Source organism: Ahaetulla prasina, chromosome 2 (genome assembly GCF_028640845.1).
Source record: "Ahaetulla prasina isolate Xishuangbanna chromosome 2, ASM2864084v1, whole genome shotgun sequence".
In the NCBI taxonomy this organism is placed as follows: domain Eukaryota; kingdom Metazoa; phylum Chordata; class Lepidosauria; order Squamata; family Colubridae; genus Ahaetulla; species Ahaetulla prasina.
This window is the reverse complement of record NC_080540.1, coordinates 1,094,900-1,121,591: the sequence shown is the minus strand read 5'-3', so window position 1 is coordinate 1,121,591 and position 26,692 is coordinate 1,094,900. Positions and strand designations below refer to the sequence as shown.

At 57.5% G+C, this 26,692-nt stretch overlaps 1 protein-coding gene across 1 annotated transcript in view; it reads right to left on the bottom strand.

The window, feature by feature from the left end:
- The window catches only part of COL11A2 (collagen type XI alpha 2 chain), a 40,651-nt gene extending 17,785 nt beyond the window's left edge, over positions 1 to 22,866 (bottom strand). The window contains exons 1-28 of the mRNA XM_058174050.1: positions 22,797 to 22,866; positions 21,602 to 22,264; positions 15,932 to 16,102; positions 15,405 to 15,615; positions 14,169 to 14,331; positions 13,720 to 13,845; positions 10,777 to 11,061; positions 10,248 to 10,388; positions 9,938 to 10,063; positions 7,373 to 7,432; positions 6,465 to 6,506; positions 6,305 to 6,367; positions 5,631 to 5,705; positions 5,393 to 5,482; positions 4,803 to 4,859; positions 4,584 to 4,637; positions 4,314 to 4,367; positions 4,127 to 4,180; positions 3,719 to 3,772; positions 3,516 to 3,569; positions 3,230 to 3,274; positions 2,988 to 3,041; positions 2,846 to 2,890; positions 2,114 to 2,167; positions 1,475 to 1,519; positions 1,339 to 1,392; positions 1,027 to 1,071; positions 298 to 351 (exon numbers count right to left, since the gene is read on the bottom strand). Of these exons, the coding sequence (XP_058030033.1) occupies positions 298 to 351; positions 1,027 to 1,071; positions 1,339 to 1,392; positions 1,475 to 1,519; positions 2,114 to 2,167; positions 2,846 to 2,890; positions 2,988 to 3,041; positions 3,230 to 3,274; positions 3,516 to 3,569; positions 3,719 to 3,772; positions 4,127 to 4,180; positions 4,314 to 4,367; positions 4,584 to 4,637; positions 4,803 to 4,859; positions 5,393 to 5,482; positions 5,631 to 5,705; positions 6,305 to 6,367; positions 6,465 to 6,506; positions 7,373 to 7,432; positions 9,938 to 10,063; positions 10,248 to 10,388; positions 10,777 to 11,061; positions 13,720 to 13,845; positions 14,169 to 14,331; positions 15,405 to 15,615; positions 15,932 to 16,102; positions 21,602 to 22,264; positions 22,797 to 22,866 (3,009 nt within the window). The remainder of the gene's footprint in view (positions 1 to 297; positions 352 to 1,026; positions 1,072 to 1,338; positions 1,393 to 1,474; positions 1,520 to 2,113; positions 2,168 to 2,845; positions 2,891 to 2,987; positions 3,042 to 3,229; positions 3,275 to 3,515; positions 3,570 to 3,718; positions 3,773 to 4,126; positions 4,181 to 4,313; positions 4,368 to 4,583; positions 4,638 to 4,802; positions 4,860 to 5,392; positions 5,483 to 5,630; positions 5,706 to 6,304; positions 6,368 to 6,464; positions 6,507 to 7,372; positions 7,433 to 9,937; positions 10,064 to 10,247; positions 10,389 to 10,776; positions 11,062 to 13,719; positions 13,846 to 14,168; positions 14,332 to 15,404; positions 15,616 to 15,931; positions 16,103 to 21,601; positions 22,265 to 22,796) is intronic.
- Positions 22,867 to 26,692: the final 3,826 nt, after the last annotated feature.

Genomic DNA, 26,692 nt, shown 5'->3' with positions numbered 1-26,692 from the left:
CCTTCCCCTGCCACGCCCACAGAACCGGTAGTAAAAAAAATTGGATCTCCCCGCTGCTGGGGGGGGGGCCCAAGATGGGCTCCTGAGACCCCTTCTGTCCCTGGCCCCTCCCCCATTCTCCCTCCGGAGCTCTCCCTGCTTCCAGCCTCCCCCCCACCCAGTCCTCTCAGCCCCTCTCCAAGGGGGGGAAGACCCAGCATGACCCCCCCTTTCCCACCCAGGAAAGCCACACACTGCCCTCCTCCTGAGTCCCCCCCCACAAGATCCCAGGGGGAGGTCGTCCCAGCGCACACTCACCTTTCCTCCACGAGGACCCGGATAGCCCACCAGGCCTTGGGGGCCAGAGGGGCCCTGCAAGGGAGGAGGGAGAGGCAGGATCAGGCCCCACACCCACCAACTCACTCTCCCCCCCCCTCAAGAATTATGCCTCCACTCTCTTTTTCCTTGAAATGCCCCCCACCAGCAGGAAACCTGCCCTGTCCCGCCTGGACTTAGTGTTTGTGGGGGGGGTGTTGTTTCAGATCTGCCACCTGCTGGAGAACGGAGGAAGTGGATGGCTGCTTCCCGCTCCTCCCCCTGGTGGCTCAAAGTGGAACTGCACCTCCAGAAGGGCCCCATGGAAAAAGCCCAATGGAATAAGAGTCTGTGGGCCCCTAATCGTCTCTGCCTCACTTCACAGGGCCTCCTCAGCCCCCTGCAGTTATATGACAGTTATATCCTCCCAGGCAGGAGACCCCTCACCCCCAAAACCCCTCTCTCCTCTCCTGAAGCTTCCATTCTCCGCTTGAAGACCCCCTCCCTCCAAAAGCCCCCTCCCACTGCTGCTTTCCTTCCCTCCCCCAGATGGGGGACAGCAGTGCCCGCTCGGGAGGGTCCCCTTCGTGCCAGGATGGGGCCTTGGCACCCACGGAGCCACCCTTTTCATGCCCCGCCATTCGCCCCCAGGGGCTCTCTTGGCCGGGGCAGGCGGGTGCCACCCACAGAGGCCTTGCCAACCCAGGGCAGCCCCCCTGCCCGTCCACTCACCGGGTTGCCTTTGGTGCCAGGAAGTCCCTCTTTGCCCGGGTGGCCCTGCAGGGAGAGGAGGGCAGGGGGGGTCAGAGGGCCCCCAAAGTCTCTCTCAGGGAAGCCCTACCATGGGGCTTCAGCCCCACTCCGCTGGCTCCTTGGCCTCTGCCAGGGAACCCCACGCAGGCCTAGGTAGAGAGGAGGCCATTCTGCCCCGTGGCAGCCCTCCACCCCCGTTGCTTCTTCCCTTGATGCAGGGCTGAGACTCAGGAGGGCCAGGTGGGAGGTTGGGCCCCTCCAGAAAGGTTGGGGGTGCTGGGGGGCACTCACCGGGGGTCCATCCGAGCCGGGCATCCCAGGAAGGCCTGGTTTCCCTTGGGGTCCCTGCAAGAAAGGAGCAGAGCCTGTTGGACCCAGAAGCTCTGGGAATAGCTCTGGGCCCCCTGCCAGCCGAGCCCCCTCTCACCTTTTCCCCCGGGGCCCCCATGGCGCCTTGCGGTCCCGGCAGACCCTGGAAGCAGAGAAGGAAAAGGGGGGTGAGAGGCGTCCTGGAGGCCAAGCCCCTCCCTCCCTCCGTCCCCCACCCCTACCCACCGAGGGTTGGAGTTGCAGTTTTTGGGCAGCCTGAGAGGCTTCGGATCACAAACAGAGATGAACTGGGACCAAACCGGGAATCAAAGCTTGCAAAAAAGCTTCTGCCAGGACCCTCCCCCCACCTGCCTACCTCACAGGACTGTTGTTCGGGAGGCAGAGTGGAGGGGAACCTAGCAAACCAGCCCCCCCCCCAGACAGCCCTTCCTGGGGAGAGGAGGGGGGCTACCCTTGCCCCCCCCGGGCATATGAAGGGCCCTGGTGTTTTTTGTGGGGGGGGGCACCTGATTCCCTCCAGAGTCTTTTAGCAGCTGCCCTGGGGGGACTCAAGGCACGGACAAGGCTGCAAAGCTACTCTTAATCCTCCGCCGAACCTCCATAATCAAAAGCAGTCTACCTTAAGGAAGTGACAGCTGGGAAGCCACGAGCGGCATAGGCCCCTGTGAGCAGCAGCCCCTGAGCCTCGGCCAGCCGGCCACCCACCCCAGTCTCCTTCTGCCCGTCTTGGACTTACCTGAGTCCCAGGAAGCCCCTGCTGGCCGGGGGGTCCCGGCTCCCCTTGCGGACCCTGGGACAGACAAACGGAAGTGAGGCGTCAGATCAAGACAGAGCCCCGGGGAGGGGGAGGGGGGGCTTCTTGGATGCGCCCTAGATATTTCCCCAGCAGCCTAAACGAAGTGGCTTCCCTGGCCTGTTTGGGGTCTGTTTGGGATCTCCTGGTAGTCTCCCTTCCGGGAACCAATCCCATTTCAACTTCCGAAATCGGTCTCCCAAAAGGTAACTGGAGATCATCCAGCCCAACCCCTTCCCAGGGCAGGGACCTACTCCTGAGCCATCCTCTCCGGCCTCTCCGTCTAATCACTGTCTGTGAACATACAAAGAGCCCCCTCCCCTGTGCCTCATTCCTCTGCCTGGGACCCCCCCCATGCCAGTCCTGGACTACAGCTCCCATCATCCCTGGCAGCCACTATAGGACTACAACTGCCCTCGCAACACCGGACGGCCACCAAACCTCCCCTAAGGGCCCAGACCGAGCGTCACGGCTGCAGGTGTGGGGAAGGGGCCCCGTCTTCCTCAGAGGGGCCTTTTTGGGACCTCGGAAGTTGCTCCCTCCGAGCTCCGACCCCCTGAGGCAGCCAGAAAGGTGCTCTGTGCATGCTCAGAAGCTCTTCAGCAAGCCCTGGCCGACCTCCCAAAACCCACAGCCACTACTTTGCCTTCAGCCGGCCGGCCTCCATCCACTTACCAGACCCCCCTTCGGTCCGTGGGGACCGTCCACGCCACGCACGCCCTGCCAAGGGAAAGGGTCAGTGGTCAGTGGCAGGGCCGGAGGAAGCCCGAGGGAGGGGGGGAGGCTTCAGGGGGAGTCCCTCCTCCCCAGCACTTACCTGTGGCCCTGGGATGCCCGGGGGCCCTTTGGGGCCAAGCAACCCTCTCGGTCCCTGCGAAGAAAAGGACAATGGGTGGGAGGCCAAAGAGGAGCCTGGGGAGGGGGTTGCTGATCGTGCAACACCCCCCCCCATTGCCTCTGGGGAAGCCCAAGGAATTGAGGTGGGGGGACATGGGTGAGGGTCTTTAAATGCCCTTCTCCATGCAAGCCAGCCCCCTCCACACTGGGGATGCTACGCACCGGTTCTCCCGGGAGGCCACGGGGCCCGATCTCTCCATCGTCTCCCTGCAGTGGGGGGAAAGGAAGGAGGTCTGCAAGGGGGCAAATCGGCTTCCATTTTTATCTCTCCCCCCCCCCAACTTTTTGTTTCTGGAGGCAGATGGAAACCCTCCGCCAGAACCCCTCCGCCTGAGGACCTCCCCTGGGTCGGTATGGAAGCTCAGGTTGCTAGTCCTCAAGGTGGGGATGTTTTCTTTAGAGGGATGTCTGCACTCCCCCCTTCCCCTCCGGTCCTCGCGGGCCTTACCCTCTCGCCGTCTTCTCCCGGGGGTCCAGCGACCCCCTGAGCACCAGGGTCCCCCTGCCAAGGACGGAAGCAGCACGGTCAAGGGCCCACCAAGAGCGGCGGCCCCTCAGGGTGACCCTGGCAGCATGTCCCCAACATCTCCTCCCCAACCCTCACCCCCAAGCCCCCCCACAACCCTCCCCCCAACCTTCCTCCCGACTCACCCGGTATCCTTTGTCCCCCGGAAGGCCGGGCAGCCCATCAAAGCCCCGGTCGCCCTGCAGGAGAAGAGTGTGAGGAAAGGGGGGCAGCAGATGTGGGGCTCAGAGGCCCCAAGGGACCCCTGCAGGGATGACATGGAGACCCGCCCCAGGAGCGGGAGCAGCAGAAAAAGGCAGGAACGGGGGTGGGGGGGAGATCCCCACAATTCTGCATCAGGGCAGGGCAACCGTGATGAGGGGTCCCCCAAGGGAGGGGAGCCAGGGAGCGTCCCCCCCCACGGATAACAGTGAGGGCCTGGGGGGGGAACCCCAGTGTGTTTGGCTGCAAGGCCAGCACCGTCTTCGTGCAGAGGGTGAGGACTGGGAGACCCGAGTTCGAGTCGTCTCCCCTTGTGGAAACAGGATCCTTACCTTGGGGCCCGACACCCCAGGCATCCCCCGTGCGCCGTCTGCGCCGGCCCTGCCCTGGAGACACACAGAGGGGGTCAGGAGGGGCCCCTCTTCCGCTCAGAGACTCCTCCTCCTCCTCCTCCTCCCCCCTTGTGCTGTGATTGTTACACAACTTTTGTTCCCCTTCAACTAAGAAAAGTGGACTTACGCGACGGCCAGCCTTCCCTGGGGGGCCACTCAGTCCCTGTTGTCCCTGGGGCCCCTGGAGGGGGAGAGAGAGAGACCAAGATTTGGGGGGCAAGAAAGGGGTGACCTAGCGGGGGCTGGCAAAGCCATCTGAGGGAACCCCCCCTTCCAGGAACTGACCCAGAACAGGCACCCCAATCCCATGTGGGCCCTCAGCAGAGTGGGGAGCACAAAGGTATCGACTGCCCTAGAGGTGTGGAGGGGAGGGGACCCCCAAGTCAGTCCACCTTACCTGGGTCCCAAAGTCTCCGGGCTCTCCCTTCACGCCGGAGGCTCCAGCTTCACCCTAGGAGAGAGGAAGCACCAGGGGGAGGTGGCAGCCGGGCCCCTGGGTAGGGAAGGGCCAAACGCGGCAGGCTGCCTTCCCCAGCCAGGGGCCCACCAGGGGCTGAAGCGCCAAAGGGCCTGAAGGCCACCCCTCCCCATATCCAGCCCCCCTCCCGACACTTACCATGGGTCCTGGGCGGCCGGTGTACCCCATCGGTCCTGGAGGGCCACGCAAGGCCAGCTGTGGCAAGGAAGGAAAAGGGTCAAGGAAGCACCCCAAGCGGAGGCAGCCCCAGAGACCCTGGAGCATCGGGCATGGGGCTGGGGGGGGGAGTCTTCGGTCACCCCATTCTGGAGGGCTCCAGACAGCCGCCCCCCCCTCGCACAACAGCCTTAACTAGGGTCACATGCACAACCCACCGATCCAGGTTAGTTTGAACCTTGGCTGGTTTGGGGCTTCCTGTCTGATTCTCCACCCAGAGATAAGAAAAAGGGGGTCGCCTGGCACCCCCCCCCCAGGTCCAACCCCTGGCTGGCATGAATCTCCCCATCCCCACTGTGTCCTTCTCCCCACCCCAGAGACCCCATGGGTCCTCTCGGCTGCTCACCCATCCTCCGTCTTTACGTCGGGGGCACCCAGAGGTTCAAAAGCAGGGCCCCGGATTGGGAGCTCCCAAAAAGGGGACGCTTGTTTTGCTCTCCCAAATCCCTCCAGCTCCTCCCACCCCACAGCCCCTACCCCATAAACATATGAAGGGGGCCGGCGGGACTCACGCGGGCCTGCTGCAGGAACGCCTGGGCCTGGGCCTCCTGGGCCATCGCGACCGGCCCCTTCTGGCCCCCCGTGGGGCTCCCGAAACGGAACTGCGGTCAGGAAGGGAGAAGGGAGCCAGCCTCAGGGGAGGAACACAGCCGCTTCCTCCCGGATCCGGGGGCAGAACCGACCCCCAGCCGGATGCCCCCCGGGATGTCCCCAGCTCCGTCCACGCAGGCCCTCCCTGCCCTGACTCACCGGAAGCATCATGGAGGAGCCGGGGGGCCCTGGACGTCCATCTGACCCCGGGAATCCGGCCCGTCCAGGGGGACCCTGAGAAGGAGGCAGAGGGGCTGACGGAACCCACAAACACACAACATCCCTCCTCCCCCTCGCCCCCCGCACAACTCTGCACCCAACTGCGCTCCAGACCCTGGCTGTGACCCATGGGGGACGGAGTTCTCCTCGAGCAGGAATGTCACCTTCTGCAACATGGTGCCCTCTGCGTTAGCCGGACTACAACCCCCATCGTCCCCCTGAAGCCTGGCATTCAGCAACTGGGAGGGGGGAGGGGGAAGTAGGGGGCAGGCACCTCCTATCCACCCTTACAGAAAAGTCCTCGGACTCCTTCCGGGCGACCTGCTTGGGGGGAAGCCCCATAGACCCTGGGCTCCAACCTTATGGAACTACTGGGCTGCGCAGCCAATGGGAAGAAGGGCACTTTGGTCCATGTGCAGAGGGCCTTTACCTTTCACTCAGGAACAACTGGCATTGTTGTGATTCCAAAAGACGGAATCAGGGGCACCTGGTGAGCCGCGATAGTAGAACTCTGCGCATGCTCAGAAGCTGCAGGTGCACAGCCCCCAACCCATCCTGCCTCCCCCTCTGCCCCTTTTAGACCACCCCCCCAATGGGGAGGGTGCCCCACTCACCCGCTCTCCGGGGTCGCCAGGAGGTCCGGGAGTCCCCTGGGTGCCGGGCGGCCCACTCAGGCCCTGCAGAGGAAGAAGGGCATCTGTCTCTTCGGGGCTCCCCCCTGCCCCTCCCCTCCCCTCCCCTCCCCTCCCAGCACCCAGCGCCCGCAGCTCTTACCTGGGGTCCTTCGGGACCAGGGCGGCCGGCCACGATCATCCCCTGCAGAAGAAAATAGGAGGTCAGGTGGGCGGGAAAAAAAGACCCTCTCCCCCTTTTTTTGTCTGGGGAGGTGGGCATAGGGAGGCCGGCTTGGCTGGGCACAAAACGGGGCATTGGAGCGGAAGAGAGGGAGGGAGGGAGGGAGACCCAGGAGGGGATGCTAATCTTGACCTTTGACCTCCCCCTGCAGTGACCGGGAGCAATCAGGCACTAACCCAACCCCCCCACACGCAATGGCTTGGTCTTCCTGTAGAAGACTCTCTTTCTCAGTGTTGGCAGCTTGAAGGTGGGTGGACTTCAACTCCCATCTGGCTGGGCAATTCTGGGAGTTGAAGTCCACCCTTCTTCAAGCTGTCAACCTTGACAAATGCATGGAAGCCAATTTGCTCAGCGTCTCCCGAGCGCAATCACAAAACTGCCCCCCTCCCCAAGGATCCTCCCACCAGCCCAGCTCTGACCCCTCTGGAAGGGGTCCTGCCCTTCTCCCACCAGGTTCCTCCCTGCCCTGGGATCGCCTGATGGCCTCCCATCCCTGCCCCTAAAGCCCAGGATTTGCCAATCTCCTTTCCCATCAGCCAAGGCCAGCCAGAGGTGGCCCCAGATGCCACTTTGGGGGGGTATCTGGACAGCATCTAGACCGCTGGCCGCCTTCGTCTCTGTCCCAGGTGGGGAGGGGCGTGTGGTTGGGGGAGACAACTCTGGACTTTCTGAGATCAAAAGGTGACAAAACGAGACTGGGGGAAAAGGACAAAGCTGGAATTGTGGATGAGGAAGGGAGTGGAGCCAAGGTTTCAGACCGTCCGCCCCACAAACACCCCCCCCACGCACATACACACATACACACCCCGACAACCATGGAAACTTACAGGTTCAAAGACAGCCGGTTCCCCTTTCTCTCCCTTCAGGCCTCGGGCTCCGAGAACTGCCTGGGGGTTGCACACATGTAGCCACAAGAAGGAGATTGTCAGCATTGTGTTGCTGCAGCACGTGCACACAAACACACAACATGCGCACACACTGAATGCCCAGGCAATGCCTCCCCCCCCCCTCTGCATGGAGACGTGCCACACCTGAAGGCAGTAAGGAAGGTCCCAACCGGAGGGAAAGCAGAACTCTACCCTTACGCACACACAAGCCTTTCACACAACCACCACAATCCCTGCAAAAGTTACCTCTAAAAATGGGCTTCAATCATCGGAAGCTCAACTGTCGCTGAGCTCTCCTTTGTCCTGGGCAGGAGGGTAGACTAGATGGCCTCCAGGGCCCCTGCTAGCCCCTGCCTTCTAGGGTTCTTTATAAGGAGCGAGATGCATCACTTTCGTTCATTTAAAGCCTTTTATTTTAAGCCCACTTGCTTCGGGGAACACCCCCCCACAAGTATCCTGAGTATTGCGCAGGCACCCGGGCTCAAAAGAGCAGAAAAAGGGGCCCTTGTGAGACCATCGGTGGGAAGAGGCCTGCAGAGAGTCTCCGTCATGGTCGCCCCCGTAAGAGGCTAGAAAAAGCAACTGGATTTTCTTGCTTTTTTTCCCCCTTTGAAAACGTTTCACCTCTCATCCAAGAAGCTTCTTCAGCTTCTGAACTGGAGAAGTTTCTCGGATAATAATAATAATAATAATAATAATAATAATAATAATAATAATAATAATAATAATAATAATAATAATAATAATAGAGTTGGAAGGGACCTTGGAGATCTTCTAGTCCAACCCCCTGCTCAGGCAGGAAACCCTAGACCATTTCAGACAAATGTTGTCCAGTGTCTTCTTAAAAACATCCAATGTTGTTGGAGCATTTACAACCTCTGGTGGCAAGTAGTTCCACTGGTTGATTTTTCTCACTGTCAGGAAGTTTCTCCTTAGTTCCAGGTTGCTTCTCTTTGGTGAGTTTCCACCCGTTGTTGCTTCTTCTCCTGCTGCCTTCAGAGGCTTTGGAAACTAGGCTGAAAACTCCCCCCCCCCCGGTTCTGAAGCCCCTTTCACTCATAGAGATAATTAAAGGCGGCTGCTAAAGCTATGGATAACTGAAAAGGCAGTTTTCAGACCCAAGGGACTGAATTCTCGGCTAATGTATGAATGACAGCCAGTTCCAGGAGGCGGTGAGTTCTAGTTGGGTGACCTTGGGCCAGTCACTCCCTCTCAGCCCTAAGAAGGAGGCAATGGCAAAGCACTTCCGGGGAGGGGGGGGCAAAGCTGGCTAAAAGAGAACTGCAGGGGTTATAAAACAGGTTACGACATAATGCCAAGTGTCATCGAACGTTTCCTGAGCTGATGTTCGGCACCCAGTTCAACAAGGGCTCATTTGACGATGGCAGAACCATCGTCTCTCTCCGGACGTCTCCCAGGTTTTGCCTGTCCAGGCGGGAGCTCCGAATCGTTAAGAACTCTTCAAGGACAACCGGAAGTTCTGCCACGGCACCAAGAAATCCGCCAAGTAGCCCTGAAACGAGGACCCAATGGGTCCCACATTTGGAATTTTAAAAAATCTGCCAAAATACACAGAATTTCTCCAACTTTAAAGAAAAAAATATTTGGAAAGAAATCCTATTGCGAAAAAAATACTCTGAAAAATGTTCCTGAAACGCTCCGGATCGAAGGGGGGGGGGCAGGAAGGAACGGGGTTGGAATTACTGTGTGCTAATTGCGGGATGAGGGGGGGGGGTGATGCCTTTTCCAGTATAGCAGGAATTGGGACCAGTGGCATTGTTATACTGGGGAAAAGGCCTCTCTGCATTTCCATGGAAATCAGCTTCATGGTTAGAGAGATTGAGGCGTAAGGATGGGCAGGTCACATCCTAGTAGGAAATGATGTCATCAAAAGCATGATATGACAGATGGGGCGGGTCATAATTCATAGGAAATGACATCATCAAACAAGTGATGTGACAGGATATAACTTCATAGGAAATGACCATCAATTGGGTGACGTCGTGTGACACAACTTCATAGGAAGTGACATCATCAAAAGGGGTGATGTCACAGAACACAAGAGAGAGACAGGTGACTGAGCCATGCAAATAAGGGAGCAAGTGCAGGAGAAGCCATAGACGGGGAAGCCTAGAGAGGGGCTCAGAGCATGGCAAAATAGGGGAAGGGGTAGGAGGTGCTGCTGCCACCCAGTGGTGAGTGGTGGGAAAGGCAGGAAGGAGCCCCTGTGCCAACCGAGAGGGGATCCAGAAGGAAACCCGCAGCCACCCACCAGACCAGGACACGGACACGGACACACACGGGAAACACGGAAGGGCCCACAACATCACATGGTTCAGCGAAAGATCCGCCAAAGAAGGGAAACTCCCACACACACATACACACACATACAAAGCCAGCCTGCAGCCCAGCCTGAATCACGGCACCGGGAGAGCCAGTCAGCAACCGGCAACAGACAGACGGACAGAGACAGTGACACAGGACACAAGGGAGGCTCCCACTTACGACGGCCTCGTAGGGGGCCTGGGCTGAGAGCAGGGGGCCCATCTCGCCAGGGTTGAGGTCGCCGTCTCCATGGTCCAGACCCACGCCGGGCACGAGACCCTCCTCCTCCTCCTCCGCCGCCTCCTCCTGGCCCGGGCAGGACGGGAACCCACGGGACGTTAGCCCAGGAAAGGGAGGTCTGCCGCGAGCGCCCCGCAGCACCTGAGCCCTTGCCAGCAGCAAGGGAAGCCCCGCACCCCATCCCTCCTGCCCCCCGGCCAAGCCCCTCTGCACCAGCATGCTGGGGTCCCGGGGAGGGGGCGTCATTTACCTCCACCCGTGGTGCTGGAAGGGGAGGAGGTGAGGCCTCCCGTGTGGGGACCCTGTTCTGGGAGGTAGCCTCAGGAGGTGGGGGGCGGCTGGTGCGCTGGGGGGCCCCCCGGGGCTGCTCAGTGGGAAGAGGACCCGCGTCCTGGGAGGGGCACCCAAAATCAGGGTTGGCGGTGAATTCAGGGAGAGAAGAAGCGAGAAAGGAGACAGACGGAAGAGAGGATTAGTTGGTTAGTGCAAATGTCCCCTTTGGGCTCCAGGGCCCAATTCTGCAAAGGGGATCATTTAAGCCCAGAGGAATCAACGGATCGGGGAAGCAGAAGGTCTGGCGCCCAGCCGGACCAGGAAACCAGGGCTGATCCAGGCCCATCGGAGGGTTCAAGAGGAACCCACAGCCACAGCTGGAGGGGGTGGGGGAGAAGCTGGGGTCCCCCCCCATGCACTCCAGACCAGACCAAGGAGGAATGTTTCTCTTGCTTGGGGCTCCCCCCCCACCCCTTGCCAACCCCAGCCCCTCCCTCTGGCTCTACCTGCTGGTAGCTGCTTCGTGGCCCCCGGGCTGCCTGGGCCGAGGCCCCTGCCTTCTTCCCTGCAGAGGCCTTGCTGGCCAAGGTCACCTTGGCACTGGGACTGTTGGCCTTGGGGGTCTTTCCGGCAGCCGAGGTCTTCCCGTTGCTGAGTGCTTTCCCGTCGCTCGTGGGCCGTTTTCCCTTCGGGGCATCCGTCTTCAGGGCGATGGGCGAAGGGCCGGGCAGCTGGCGCTTCTGGGGCTGCTTGGCCTTGGCGTTGGTGGGGGGCTTTGACTTGGCCGGCGTCTAGCGGGGGCCACAAAGGCAATGATGGAGGAAGGTGGCCTGAGCAAGGGCCGGTCCAGCAGAAAGCAGAGCTGGGGGGGGGTCTCGACAGACGGAGCCCTAAGAGAGACCCACCCCGGGCCCAGGTCTCCCTCTGAGGAGCTTCCACCCATTGCTTCCTGTCCTGCCTTCAGTGCTATGGGGAGTAAGTGGACCCCCCCTTCCTCTCTGTGGCAGCCCCCCAAATACTGGACCCCGGCTATCATGTCATCCCTGGCCCTTCCCTTCACTAGGCCAGCCATGCCCAGTTCCTGCAACCGTTCTTCATGGCCTCCAGTCCCCTAATTGTTTTCGTCGCTCTTCTCTGTACAGGTAGTCCTCAATTTATGACAGTCCATTTAGTGACAGCTCAAAGTTACAACGGCACTAAAAAAAGTGACTTATGACCAGTTTTCACAGTGACGACCTTTCCAGCATCCCCATGATCAGGCGATCAAAATTCAGACGCTTGATTCATATTTATGACGGTTGCAGCGCCCCGGGGTCACGTGATCCCCTTTTGCGACCAGGCAAGCCAAGTCAACAGGGAAGCCAGATGCACCTAAAACCGGGTTACTAACTTATCAACTGCAATGATTCACTTAACAACCGAGGCAAAAAAGGTCGTAAAATGAAACAAAATTCACTGAAATGTCTCATTTAACAACGGAAATTTTGGGCTCAATTGTGGTCTTAAGCCGAGGACTACCTCTATTCTCTCTAGAGTCTCAACCTCTTTTTTTATATCGTGGCGACCGGAACCGGACGCAGAATTCCAAATCTTTCGTCTTCATCTGAATTGTGTGGCTTGGCAGGCTGAGTCCTCGCCGGACTTCAAACGGCTCAGCTCTGCGGCCGGCCCCACAGAGGAGAACAATTCACAATGGGCTCAGGTTGGGAGGGGGAGAAGGACACCCCCCCCCCCGGCCCATTGAACCCTGGGGAGAAGATCCATTACAGCCTCTCACAAAACTTTCAGGGAGAAAAATGAGCGGTTTTTGCAAAGTTTGAAGCGAAGTTCCCTTCATCCGTTCCAGCAACGATGGTGGGGTTTAATCCCAGTTTAATTGCAGGAGCTTCCTTGCTAGATTTGGTGGGCGCCTTGCTCCCTTTTTTTTTTAGGGGGGGGAGGGGTCTAATTGTTTCAGCCTCAGAGAACATTCGGGTTTCGTGATGTTTGAGCCCAGCATTTCTGTTGCTAAGTTGTTTTGTTGTTACGACCGTTTTTGCCACAGTTGTTAAGTGAATCTGGGTTCCTCATTGACTCTGCTTGTCAGAAGGTCGCAAAAGGGGGTCACGTGACACCCCCCCGGGGACACTGCGACCGTTGTAAATACGAGTCAGTTGTGAAGCCTCAGCGTCACATGCGTGCCCAGACGGTCTCCGCAGGCGCAGAAGGTAAAAAACACACGGCTTCCTGGTTAAAACCAGGAAGTAATGACACCCGGGTGGGTGGGCAACCGCTATCGGATTGCGGAACTACCGGCCACAATCGCTACTGGATCACGCGATCCAATCCGATTCGATCTGGTAGCATTTCACCCTTGCACGTGACTCTAGGGATCCTGCAATGGTCATAAGTTTGAAAAATGGTCATAAATCACTATTTTCAGTGCCGGTCACTAAGGAACTGTTGTAAGTTGAGGACTTATCTGTGTGAAATTTGTGAGATGGACAGCTATATAAACCTATCAATAATTAAGCGATTAACCGTTGCTGAAAGAGCCTCTGTCTTTCCCAACTGGCCCAGAAAGTTGCCAAAACAATCCGGGAAATGTCTTCTCGGAGGTCAAAACCTCTCCCGGATTTATTTATCCCTTGAAGTCATTTATTGAGTGAGATCCGTCCAGGGTGGAGACTTTGTGGCAGTTTTGATCGGGTTCTTACGAAAAAGGAAAAACTCGGCTGCAAAAGCGGCTTTGAGCCAGGCGGGTGAGGCGGCTGCAGAAAAGGCCAAAGTGATTTTCTCCGGCTGCACCCGGAGGAAAAAGCCGCTTCTTGATCCCTCCGTTTGACTCTGGCCCTTGGGAAGGAGGATTCGGGCCGAGGGGGACCAAGAAGGGAAGCCGAGGTGGGTGGGGAAGGGCTTAGACCCAGAAGCGAGACGAGACTTTCTTGTTCCCGCAACGAGGCTCAGAACAGGAGATCCAGGAAGCAGATTCGGACGGAGGCCTCTTGGGCAGGGGAACCAATGACCTGGACAAGTCAGGGGTCTCCTTCCCACAACTCTGCCTGCCTGGGGGTCAGACTACATGGCCTCAAAATATCCCTCCCGACTAAAATCCTACGAACCCTGAGGCCCTTCCCAGTTCAAAACTCTTTTGCACCCCAGCTGGAAGCTTCATCGGGCTTCAAAGGGGTTTTGACAAAAATACATTTATTTATTCATCGAATTGTAAAGCCTGACTCTGTGCCATGGTAGCTCCCTTTGGCATTCAAATAAGGCACGGAGTCCAGTTGTGTTTTCCTCCTTCCCGTTCAGAAGACCCCAGCCTGCTCCCCCTTCCCCCCCCCCACACACACTTATTAAAATTGGGGTGATCTTTTCTGGGGCTTTGAATCTTCCCACCAAACCTCCTTTTCACCTTCAGTGCCAAACACCAGTAAGACGCTCCCCACCCAGCTTCTCCCCTTCCTCACCTCAGGCCTGGGGGGCCTCTGCTGAGCTTCCTGGGCTTGGGGCTTCTGTGGGGGCCCCCCGCAATCTGGGCAGTAGTCGTGGGCAGCCTGGGGGCTGGAGCTGATCAGCAGCTGCTGGATATCTCCCTGGGGGGGGGTGAGAGGCATGGGGGTGAGGGGGGGCTCAGACCAGAGGTGGGTTTCAGCAGGTTCTGACCAGTTCTGGAGAACCCGTAGCGGAAATTTTGAGTAGTTCGGCGAACCGGTAGTAAAAATTCTGACTGGCCCCACCCCCATCAATTCTCCGCCTCCCGAGTCCCAGCTGATCGGGAGGAAATGGGGATTTTGCAGTATCCTTCCCCCCTGCCACGCCCACCAAGCCACGCCCACAGAACCGGTAGTAAAAGTTTTGGGTCTGAACCCTCAAAGGGGAGGGCAGCAGGAGGCAGGGGTGATGGGGGCTCCCTTACCTCAAAGACCCCCTCGTCCAGGATCCGGGCCCCGAAGATGGTGATGCCCTTGGTGTCCAGCAGGGGCTTGTTCCCCCGGGGGAGGGGCAGGGTGGCTCTCTTCTTGCAGTCCAGGAATAGCGTCACCTGCTTCTTCTTCACGCTGAGTGCCACCCGATGCCACCTGCAGGGACAAGGCGGCCCCCCCCACTCAGCCCCCGCAAGCCACTTCAGGGCATCCAGAGAAGGACTGGCAGAAGGGCGCCTGGCACCCAGCTTGGCCTGTCGGGCCCGGAGCCTGCCAGGCGCCAACTTATCTGCCCATCTGCAGTGCCAGGTAAGGAACTTCTGGCCTTCCGGGTGGGTGTTTTGGGCAGGAGCCTCCAGCAGCCTCTCGCTCCATCCTCCCGGTGGCTCTCAGGCCCACTGAGTTAAACTCTCTTCTCTGGCTCATTTCTCTCTCCCACCTGCCCCTCCTCTCACACCCACAGCCCCCCCTTAATTTTAAATATAAGGAAGAGTTAAAAGCCGCTGGAGCAAGGACCAGGCAGGGGCGGAAGGACTGAAGAGCCCTGAATTTTCTTCCCGTCTCCAGTTCTGGTTTTGCCGGCTGGAGCCAAAGGGCCCTGTGGGAGGGGAACCCCGAGACTGAACGCTCCCTGGCAGCGTCAGGAAGGCCCCGGGGCCTCTCGCGGCCCAGGAACACGAGCTGGGGAATCCCAAAGCTACAGGGCTCTGTGAGGTCATGCAGTCCACCTCCCAGTCCAAGCACGAAGCCGAAGTGAAGCCCCACCAATTGGAGGGTCCGGCTTCCACTTGGAGCATGTAGCCAAAAAGGGGGAGCCACCCCCGCTTCCACTACAGGCAAGACTCTACCCGACCTGGGGAGTGCCTTGATCCAGCTGGGGGATGGAGGAGGCTGATGGGCAGGGAAGGAGACCCTGGGGATCCTTCCTCCCCCCCACCCCACCCCCCATCTCGCCCTATTCCTCCATTGCAGGGACCCCCAATGGAAGCCGCCTTCTGGGGCCCCGCGGGCTGTTCTGCGCCCCAAGGAGAACTGTCCAGCCGCTGAAGGCAATGCCCCCCCTAGGGACCCCTCCCTGCCCGGGAGAGACAGGCTTCGCTGCCACAACCAGCTGTCCGGGGTGTCTCGCCTCCAGTGGCCGTCACTCACAGGGTCCCCCAGGAGGACATCCCACCCAGAACCGGCACAGCGGGGCCGACCAGGCTCCCCAGAGGGCGGAGGGGACTCACCTGCCGTCGGTCAGGTTGGCCCCGCGGAAGACCGGATAGTCCTCAGGGGCAGGGCGGCCATTCTGGTCGCGGTAGAGGAATTGGGGGGAGCGGCCGAGCTCGATGCCCAGTTGTTGCACGCCGTGCCGGTCGTAGAGGGAGAGCAGGAAGACGGGGCGGCCCGGCTTGGCCTTCAGCAGCGCCATCACCGAGAAGTCCTCGGGGAACTCACCTGGGGAGGCGGGGGAAGAGCTGCAGAGGGGGCTCGGCTACAGGCAGGATCCGTGTCCGGGTGGGAGGGGGATCCGCCGCCCCTTCCCAGCTTCTGGGTCCCCAAGGCCGGCTGGGGAAAAGCGACCCCCACCCTGGACAGCGCTGCAGGCCGGAGCTCACCAGGTGAGGCTTTGCTTGCAACGCTGACGATGCAGCGACTGAAGCGGCCACCAGTTGGGGTTCAACTGCCTTTTCTGGGCTTGGGCGAAGGACGAGCCCCGGGGAGACACCTGACCCCAAACTCCCTCCATCCCCCCTGCAGCCTTGGGGGGTACCTGCGAAGAGCTGCCGCGTTGGGGCACTGATCTGGGCCCGTCTGGAGATCCGGAAGGCTGCCTCCGGCCCGGACCCCCCACGCCTCTGTGGGCAGAAGCCCGGCGTCCTGCGGACCCCCTCGGGCTCCTTCTGCAGCTGCAGCGCCATCAGGACATCGACCACCGGCTCAGCTGCGGGAGACGGGGAGGAAGGACAGGCTGGCTGAGGACGGAGCCCCCTCCCCAAATCCCCTCCCTTCGGCTGCCCCCCCCATCCATCCCCAGACCCCACGGCCGGCCCTGCACCCACCAAGGGATGCCAGCTTCACCCCCCCCACCCCTTCTGCCCAGGAACGCCTCTGGGACCCCCTCCCCACGCCTCCCGAGAGAGACCCTCCCGCCTGCTCTCCGTGTTGGGGCCTTTGCTCCTCTGCCCGGCACAGCTGGATGTGTGTGTGTGTGCAGGGCAGCAGGGCCAGTCACAAAAGGGGGCAGCCCCTTGGCAGAATCCCCCATGGCCAGTCATTGAGGCCTCAGAGCGGGGTCAGTAAGGATGACCTCTGGGAGCCTTAATACAGGAAGTCCTCAATTTACAGCAATTCCTTAGTGGCAGTTTGAAGTTACAATAGCACGGGAAAAAAGGGACTTATGACCACTTTTCACACCTTTGACCATTGCAGCCTCCACAGGGTCACGCGATTTACATTCAGAAGCTTGGCAACTGGTTCACATTTATGACGGTCGCAGAGTCCATGGGGAAGCCAGATTCACTTAACAACCGTCTTATTAATTTAACGACTGCAGTGATTCACTTAGCAAATATAACAAGGAAAATTGTAAAACGGGGCATTGCTCACTTAACAAATGTTTCACTTAGCAACATAAATTCTCAATTGGGGTCGTAAGTCGAGGACTGCCTGTACCGAAAGCCCCCTTCCGCAGCTGCTCCATAGAAACTGACCCCGTGCCCAGCCCAGCCAGGAGCAGAGAGGGCAGGGCAGCGGGTCAGTTTGGCAGGCCCCCAGGTCCAGACGCCTCCTTCCTCTTCCTGCAGGGCGATTTCTTAGATTGGCAGGTCGAAGGGAAGGGACCTTATAGGGTCATCTAGTCCAGGGGTCACCAACCTTTCGGACCTCAGGGACCCACTAAATTCATAATTTTAAATCCCGAGGACCACTAATATGAATTTTTAAAAAAGATAAATAGTATTTAGCGCGATATAAAAAATGCAAATAATTTTTCTGCAGACCACCAACATTTTCTCACGGACCACCGGTTGGTGACCACTGATCTAGTCTAACCCCCTGCTCAAGCAGGAGACCCTCCACCATTTCTGACCGATGGCAGTCCGGCCTTTTCTTGAAAGCCTCCAGTGATGAAGCCCCCACAACTTCTGAAGGCAACTTCTATTGATTGCTTGGATTGATTGCTCTCTCTGTCAGGAGATTCCTTCTCATTTCTAGGTTGAATCTCTCCTTGTTCAGTTTCCATCTGCTGTTCCTTGTCTGGCTTTCAGGTGGTTTGGAAAATGGCTTGACCCCCCCCCCACCCTCTATGGAAGCCCCTCAAGTATTGGAAAACGGCTATCCTGTCTCCCCTGGTCTTTCTCTTCACTGGACCATCCAGGCCCAGTTCCTGCAACCCTTCATCGTATGTTTTAGTCTCCAGTCCCCTCATCATCCTGGTTGCTCTTCTCTGCACTTTCTCTAGAGTCTCAACTCTAGAATTTCACCCACTGGGTCTCGGGGGGGGGCTGCTTAGTGGCTCCAGTTGGGCCCCAGGCAGGTTGGAGGTTGCCTCTCTTTGGGGGGGTCTCCACGTGAGCAGAGCCCCCCCCCATTTCGGGCATCAGCAGAAACATCCGATGCCCACCTTCTCTCTTGCCAGGCCAAATGTTTTAATGGCCATGAAAAGGCTCTTTGTTCATGCCTGCACACTATGCGCGCACACACACACACGCACACACGCACACACACACACACACACACACACACGGTGCAGAAACCCACACAGCAGGAAGGAAGGAAGGGGGCACCTCTGGGATGCAGTTGGGAGCGAAGGGGGCTGCCCATAGCAAAACAGGGTTCTCCCACACCAGGACCAGGCAGGGAAGGGGAGACCACAAAGTGATACCTACAGGTTTCGGTGTCATTTCCCCTCCCCCCCCCCCGACACAGGGGGCACCACAAGGGGACCAACCAGGGAGGGGCTCCTCACTTGCACCCCAGTCAGGTTGGGCCTCGACAGGCCCTCAGGGAGCACAGCTCCAGCCCACACCCAGGGGAGGGGATGCCAGGGTGGGAAGCATAATTGAAGGGTGCACCTCCCCCCCCTTTGGGCCAGGCCGGGGAGGGGGGCTTCTGGGACGGGTGTTAAAGGCCATCCTGCAACCCCCCCCAATTCCTCCCCTTCTTCCTCAGGAAAGTCATGCAGGGCTCTTCCATAAAGGCCCCCAATTCTCCACCCTGGCTGGGGCCCCATTGAAATAAGATAAGCAGCCTATAAATTTTATAAATAAATAAATAAATCTCCTCCTGCCCAGAAGGGGGGCACTTTTTCATGACAGGCCCTTTCACGGGAACAACCAGGGGAGAGAAGATGTGGCTGAGGTGGGGCCTGCCCACCTCTGACTGGAGGGAGGGAGAGAGAGAATAGATGAGAGACATGAAAATCCGAATCCATCCCTCCTTTCAGTTCAGGTGTCATTTTGTCCATCTCAGCGCAATCCAATACTTTTCTAATTATTAACTCTTCAGAGGGTTGCATTTGAGCTTCTCAAATACATTGCGCAAATGCCATTTGGATGTTTATGTAATATGGGAGAAATGGCATAATTGGGTCAAAAATAGGAAAAAAGAGGAAATAACAGAGGGCCCCTTGTGGCTCAACAGGCTAATGCAGTCTGTTATTAACACAGCTGCCTGCAATTACAATTACTGCAGGTTCGAGTCCCACCAGGCCCAAGGTTGACTCAGCCTTCCATCCTTTATAAGGTAGGTAAAATGAGGACCCAGACTGTTGGGGGGGGGGCAATGCAAGTTGACTTTGTATATAAATACAAATACCGGTATATAACATACAAATGGATGAGACTATTGCCTTACACAATGTAAGCCGCCCTGAGTCTTCGGAGAAGGGCGGGATATAAATTCAAATTAAAAAAAAAATAATAGAATTATTAAGAATTAGTAATTCTAATTAGAATTAGTAATATAATTTAGTAAAATTATATTGAGTATAGGAGAACACTAATGGGATGATAAGTCACAGTCATGCACAAGAGTTGAATAAATTGTTTATAAATTGAATAAAATTGTTTGTTAAAATTCAATAAAACTCAATAAAAAAATGATAGACATGATAAGAGAGAGATGGAGAGTTTTAAACGTTTGAAAAATAAATCAGGGGAAATTATATTTGGGTGGATTTATAAGGATGGGTTATCTTACATCATGCACCCTCCAGAGCTCCTCTTTGAGGGAGGAGGGAGGTTTGGAAATACCAATCAATAAATACAAATGAATAAATTTCGTGGGTCTGAGAAGACAGAAGGAGCAAATCTTTCTAGCGAATGCAGCCAGAAGAGCCTCAGCCTTATTAGCAGCTGCATCAGAGCTTTGGCTGATGTGTGGGAACATTTTCCCCCTGCAGTTTTATGTTAAAAGGTGAGCGATGATGATGATGATGGTTTAGCATCGATGTCTGTCAACCCTGGTTTCCTACACACTCGGCCTCTGGAGCGTGTGCCTGGGGTTGAGAGAGAGCGAGCCACCCCAAATCCAGGACTGTGCTGCCACCCGGGTGTGGGGGTGGGTTGAAACGGAGATGAGCACCGCCCCCTAGAGTTGGCAACGACTAGCAACGACCTTTACCTTCACCTTTAAAGCTGGGGGGGAGGGATCAGCCCCTCCCCCCTCCCCAATCACAGCTCTCTCCCATCTTGCTGAGGGAGGCCAAGCCCTCCAGACCCACCGCCAGCCTTCCAAGGAGTCAGAAGGCAGAGGGCTCCTGGCATCCACACCCCCAAGGGGTCTCTAGAGGCTGAGCCCCCCCCCTCTTCCTGCCAAAAAGGGGGGTGGTATTTCCTGGTCTCTTGAACCACATGCTGGACCTGACCGAGCCTGACCAGTCTCTGCACAAGGTAGAGGGCAGAAATATGTAGTTAAGGAAGGAGGGAGGGAGTCATCTATTCAGAGTGTAAAATAGGCAGAAGCCCAACAGGTGAGGTCCCCTAAACCTCAGCAAGGCAGAAACCTTCCTCGATTACTTTTTGCCTGAATTGTGGCCTATAGACCAGGTCTTACGGGGTAGGCTGAGCTGGCAGGAAGTGGCTGGGCCCAAAGACATCCAGTAAAAGCCCAGCAGGGGGATCACAGCGCATACAGACAGAAGTCCAACAGATACAGTTGTGCCACCCTTCATCATACCGTTGGAGAGAGCCTGGGAGGGTTACAAAGCGCCCATCATTCTCCAGGTGGGAGGCTGGGCCAATTGCAATGATTACCGCAAGGAGCCGAGGTGGCGCAGTGGTTAGAGTGCAGTCCTCCTTCTGCTGCCTGCTGGCTGACTGCAATTTGCCAGTTCAAATCTCAGTTCAGGCTCAAGGTTGACTCAGCTTCCGTCCTTCCGAGGTGGGTAAAAGGAGGATCCAGATTGTTGGGGGCAACAGGCTGACTCTGTAAACCGCTCAGAGAGGGCTGTGAAGCGGTATATGTCTAAGTGCTTATTGCTATTGCTATTACAATCATAGAATTCTATGGCTAGAAGGGATCTCGGAGGTCTTCTAATCCAACCCCCAGTTCAAGGAGGAGTCCCTACATCACTTCAAACAGGTGCTGTCCAGTCTCCTCTTAGAAGCCTCCAGTGATGGAGCACCCCAGCTTCTGGTGGCAGGCTGTTCCACAGATTAATTTTTCTAACTTGTCAAGAAGTTTCTCCTTAATTCCAGGTTGCTTCTCTCCTTGGTTAGGTTCCATCCATTGCTTCTTCTCCTGCCCTCAAGTGCTTTGGAAAATAGGTGGATCCCCTCCTCTTTGGGGCAGCTCCTCAAATATTGAAATACTGCTATCGTGTCTCCCCTAATCCTTCTTTTCAGTAGACTGGCCATACCCAAATCCTGCAGCCGTTCTTCGTATGTTTTAGCCTCCAGGCCCCTCATCATCCTAGTTGCTCTTCTCTGCACTCTTTCCAGGGTCTCAACATATTTTTGTATCATGGTGACCAAAACTGCATAAAATACTCCAAGTGTTTAAAACTATAGTATCCTTTTCCAGTGACCTTGTGGCTATTATCCCTCTGTTCTTATAACCACACCGATTTCCCCCATTGTGATGTGACCCCAACCTGGTCCCTCCTCCCAAATCACCTGTAGGCCTGCAGGCCCTGATGAGAAGATGGACTAGATGACCTTTCCAGCCCCCCAATGGCGCCTGATTCCTCTCCCGCCTTTCCACCTATTTTTGAGGCCTCCCCAATCTAACTGGGTGACTTCAGGGGGGGCGACCCCTGCCTGGCTGACCCACCCCATCATCCGGGACAAGAATGGGACAAGGGAACATCAAGTGGCAATGAGTGCCAGGGTATCTGGGCAGCACAGTGGGAAAGAGGCTTTCTTCTCTTATTATTTAATTTATTACATTTATATGTCGCCTATTTTACTACCCGAAGCTACTCTAGGCAGCCCCTCCTCACAAGCCGTCCTCGAGGGAGGGCCCGGGATGCTTGAGGGTGGGATGCGGATTCGCTTCTCCGAGAGGGGCTGGGGGTGGGTGGGAGGTGCAGGTGGGCGGGTGCCAGGAGGGGGATCCCCGAAAGGCAAAAGAGCCAAGTGGGGCGCCGGCTCAATGCGGGCAAAGCAGAGTCCCGGAGAAAGCGGCGCGTGGATGGAAGGCATTGCTTGCCTGGCATGGGGAGGGGGGACGCGGCCGCCACGGAGTTTTTTCGGGCCGCCGCCCAAAGGCAAACAAGCCCCGCCCGGGAGGCAGCGCACCGCACACTCGGCCTCTGTTCCCGCCGCACAAAGGCCGCCCTGTCTGGCCAGCGCCGCGCCGCAGCGGGGAGGGTTGGGCAGGCGAGGCGGCCGCTGCGAGCCCAGCTCTCCGTCTGCCTCGACGCTTCGCAGCCGCTGCCGTCCCTTCCCTTCCCTCTCCAACCCGGACAAGCGCTGCCTGTTGGCGCTTGGGGCGGGGGAGGCGCTCGACCGGACGGACTTCGGCTCGCCCCTCCAGCCCGGCGCCGCGTCCGCGCCTGCCCCTCCCTGCCCGGTGTCCGCCGCCCGGTCCCAGTCGGGCGGGCAAGCGGGCCACGGGAGGCACCTTACCACGTGGCGGCGCCCGTCGGACACGCGCCCGCCACCTGCCGGGCTTGAGGCGAGCCGCTAAAACAGCCGGCCTTCCGAAATCGTGCCCGCTCCATCACTGGGCGCGCGCGCGCGTGTGTGAAGAAGAGACTAGACGGCCAGTTGTCTGAAATGGCAGAGGGTCTCCTGTTTGACCAGGGGGCTGGACTAGAAGACCTCCAAGGTCCCTCGCAGCTCTACTCTACTCTACTCTATTCTAAACTTGGAGCTAGCAAGTACCGCGCCTGGCACCTCGACGGGCTGCGGAGGCCAAATAAGCGCTCGCCTCGCTCTCGCTCTCTCTCACACACACACCGCGACACGTCCCAGCCGAGCTTCTCCCCGCAAATGAAGCGTTTCTGGTCCTCCCCACAGCCTGGCCACCCCCTCCCCGCAAAGCTGTTCCTGTTCCCGGCCCGAGGAGACTGCGGGGGCGGGCAGGGCTGGGCTGGGCTCTCGGGCGAAGACCCAACTCTCCCCCCGGGCACTGCCCGACGTCCCCCAGCCACCTCCAGACGGGCGACCAGAGGGCGCGTCCGCGGCGCTTACCTGCTTGACCGGCCAGGGAGGCGGGCAGCGCCAGCAACGCCAGCGCCAGCAGCCGCCGGGCGAGCTCCATGGCCCTCGGAGGCTATGAGACCCTCGGAACGGGCGACCCGGGCCGGCTTTCCGTCGGGATGAGGGACAACGGTGATGTCTGCGGAGCGCAGGAGCGGCGGTCTCGCTGTGACTCCGGCGCAGCCCCAGGCAGCCTGGCTCGCCGTCCGGTCCTTCTGCCTCTCGGCCGGCCTGGACAGCCCCCGCCCCGCCCAACCCCCAGGGCCGCCCTGGCCTGACCGCCCCCGCCCTGCCAGCCACCTTCCCGCGTGGGCGCCTCCCTCCGCCCTGCCCCGTCTCCTTTCCCTTTGAGCTGCTCTGCACCGGTTGGATGCCCGCTCTGGAGCCAGCTAGATCTCCTCTGGGGGCCCTCGACGCAGCGAAGACATCTCCCCTTCCTTCCTGCCTTTCCTCTAGCTCCGTCCTGCCCCCCCCACCAAAGAGGGGAAAAGCTCTTTCTTTGCAGTTCTGTTCCCTTCTTTGAGCCCCCCCCCCACCTCACCCCATGGGAAGGTTAGATAAAGCATCTGCTTGGCACCCAAGGAGCCCCAAAGGAACCACCAGACCCAGATGGTCCCCTTCCTCTGCAGGGATAGGGAGTGTGTACAGGCAGACACGAGTCACAGGACCCTTGGGACCCCCAAGTGGATACTGAGGGCAGCCTCCTGCCCTCCCTTCCTCATTTCAGGGCGAGGTGGGCGTTCCTTCCTTGACTGATGCCCCATCTCTTCTGCCCCAGGGGGTGCAGGTAAGAATACAGCTTCAAATCCACATTAAAAGTCCATCAAAGGAGACGCCTCTTTACTGATGCTGGGAGCAGAGCCCCCCCCCCTTCCCCTGGCTGCGCCCAGCTCAAGGAAGTGAGCCCAGCCACAGGCAGCTGCAAGTTCCTCAGAAATTTCCTGCTATGTCAGCAACACCCAGAACTGTCGTCCCCCACCAACCCCAGAGCTCCAATCTCCCAGGAGACCCTCAAAGAAAGAGGCTTTCTTCCGGGGCCCACAGGAACGGTGTTTTGGGGGTCAAACCAGAAGATCCCCCCCTTGCAATACCCCTCTTGGCTCAAAGGATGGGAGCAGGTGCTCTGGAAAGAGTGCAGAGAAGAGCAACGGAGATGATTAGGGGGCTGGAGGCTAAAACATATGAAGAATAACGGTTGCAGGAATTGGGTTTGGCCAGTCTAGTGAAAAGGGGGACTAAGGGGGGACATGATAGCAGCCTTCCAGTATCTGAGGGGCTGCCCCAAAGAAGAGGAGGGGGTCCATCTATTCTCCAAAGCGCCAGAGGGCAGGAGAAGCAGCAACGGATGAATACTAATCAAGGGGAGAAGCAACCTGGACTTAAGGAGAAACTTCCCAATGAGAAGAATTAACCAGTGGAACGGCTTCCCTCCAGAAGTTGTAGGTGCTTCATCAGTGAAGGTCTTTAAAAAGAGATTGGACAACCATTTGTCCTGAATCATAAAAGATCTCCTGCCTGAGCAGAGGGTGGACAAGAAGATGGCACATATCCGACATTCCCCAATTGTACCAACAATGATTACAACAACTTAACACATATAGACTTCACAGAAGATAATGTTGAAAAAGCTCCTGGTATCTGATGACCCCCGCCCTGTAAAAGACCTTGGAGTTTTCATATCAAAAGATCTAAGTGCCAAAGCCCACTGCAACTACATAGCAAAAAAGGCTCTAAGAGTTGTAAACCTAATTTTGCGTAGCTTCTTTTCCAAAAACACTACTAACCAGAGCATACAAAACATTTGCAAGACCCATTCTTGAATACAGCTCGACTGTCTGTAACCCATACCACATCTCTGACATCAAAACAATTGAACGAGTCCAGAAATATTTTACAAGAAGAGTTCTCCACTCCTCTGAAAACAACAAAATTCCTTATACCTCCAGACTTGAAATCCTGGGATTAGAAAATTTAGAACTCAGCCGACTCCGACATGACCTGTGTTTAACACACAGAATCTTCTATTGCAATGTCCTTCCTGTTAAAGACTACTTCAGCTTCAATCGCAATAATACAAGAGCAAACAATAGATTCAAACTTCATGTTAACTGCTTCAATCTTGATTACAGAAAATATGACTTTTGTAACAAAGTTGTTAACGCTTGGAACACACTACCTGACTCTGTGGTCTCTTCTCAAACTCCCAAAAGCTTTAACCAAAAACTGTCTACTATTGACCTCACCCCATTCCTAAGAGGTCTGTAAGGGGCGTGCATAAGAGCACAAAAGTGCCTACCATTCCTGTCCTATTGTTTTCTTTCATTATATGTGCTTGTATATAATGTTGTGACAAAAAAAAAAGACCTCCAAGGTTCCTTCCCATTGTGTTATTCTGTTCCTGTTATTGTTTCCGTTATCAAAAGAGGGGAGGGGAGGGGAGGGCTGAGATTTTCCCGGTGGACAGGATCAAGAGGTAGCCTCGTGGGCTTGTGGGGTGCATCTCATATTGTCCAGAGAGGCTCCTCTGATGTTGGAGAAACACCAGCCAGGTAGGGGGCAACGCCTCAAGCACAGAATTGGGCTCGAGTCCTCCTTGCACAGATGCCAGGGGTCCAGAACTCAAACCCACCCACCCCTTCCTTAACTGCATAGCGCTCTGCCTATCTGTTCCCAAGCAGTTCCTGTCCGACGGGCAGAATGCAATCAAGTCGTAAGCTTGAATTCTACGCATTTGGGTCTGGATGCTTGTGCCTGATTCTGCCCCAAGGGCCTGGCATTGGGGTCTGGCCATTTCACAGGAAACCCCCACAGGGTTCTAAACGGCAAACACAATTCTAGACCAGGGGTCTCCAAGCTTGGCAACTTTAAGATTTGTGGACTTCAAGTCCCAGAATTCCTCAGCCAGCTTTGCTTTGTGGGGCCCCCTCCCTTCTTCCTCCAAACCCTCAGTCGCAGCCCCACTGCCCCCAGGAGTTTTCAGTCCCTTTTAAACCCACCTGAGCCCTTGGCCCTCTTTGTAGCCACGAGTTCCACAGGCCACCATTGTGCCACCTTACTCAGAGTAGCTGTGCTTGTGTGTGTGTGTGTGTGCGCGCAGAGGCGCCTTTGCTGTTGTCCCACAAGAGGGTCTCCCCATCCCCACGAGGGCCCCATTTTCAAACAGCAGCCAGGAACCTCCCTCCCTCCCTCCCTCCCTCCCCCAGCATGATAGCTGCCCATTCTGCACATCAGCCGCTGCTTCTCACAGCTGTTCCCAGCCAGCCCTCCCCTGACCGCAGCTCTTCTGCCTCGAAAACCCTCTCTGGCCACAGCTGGACATCCCTCCGGCAGATGTGGTGCCACTTCACAGTGCTCTCCTCGGGCCGGCAGGGGCCTCCCTCTCTCCCCCCCTCTGCTCCCTCCGGCTGAGCCAGGAGTCCAGAACAGACACTGTAATTAGGAGGCCGAAATTAGCCGGCCGCCTTCCTGTCCTGCACTGTGGGGCTGATGGGGGGGGGAGGTGCTGCCCCAAGAGATCCTCCCAGGCTCAGTTGGGGGTGGGGGGGGTGGGGGAAGGAGCTGAAATCAGCATCAGATTTCTCACTACACAATATTGTACAAACAAACACAATATTTGGAAAATTCAGATTTCCCTGCCTCGGGAGGGGGAAGTCCTGCTTGCGCAGGGGAGGCAACAGGTGTGACACCCTCAACTTTCTCAAAAGATGCTAGCAGGTGCTGGGAGGGGGAATCCCAGCTGTGCCCTCCCCTCCCCTCCCCTCCCCAGGGCAGGCTAGGAGGCCACTGGAAGCAGGAGAACAGCCCCACTTCTATCGCAGGCGGAATCCCTGCGTGCACTCGTGCGCATACATACACACACACACAGAGAGAATCTGGCCTTTCCTGGC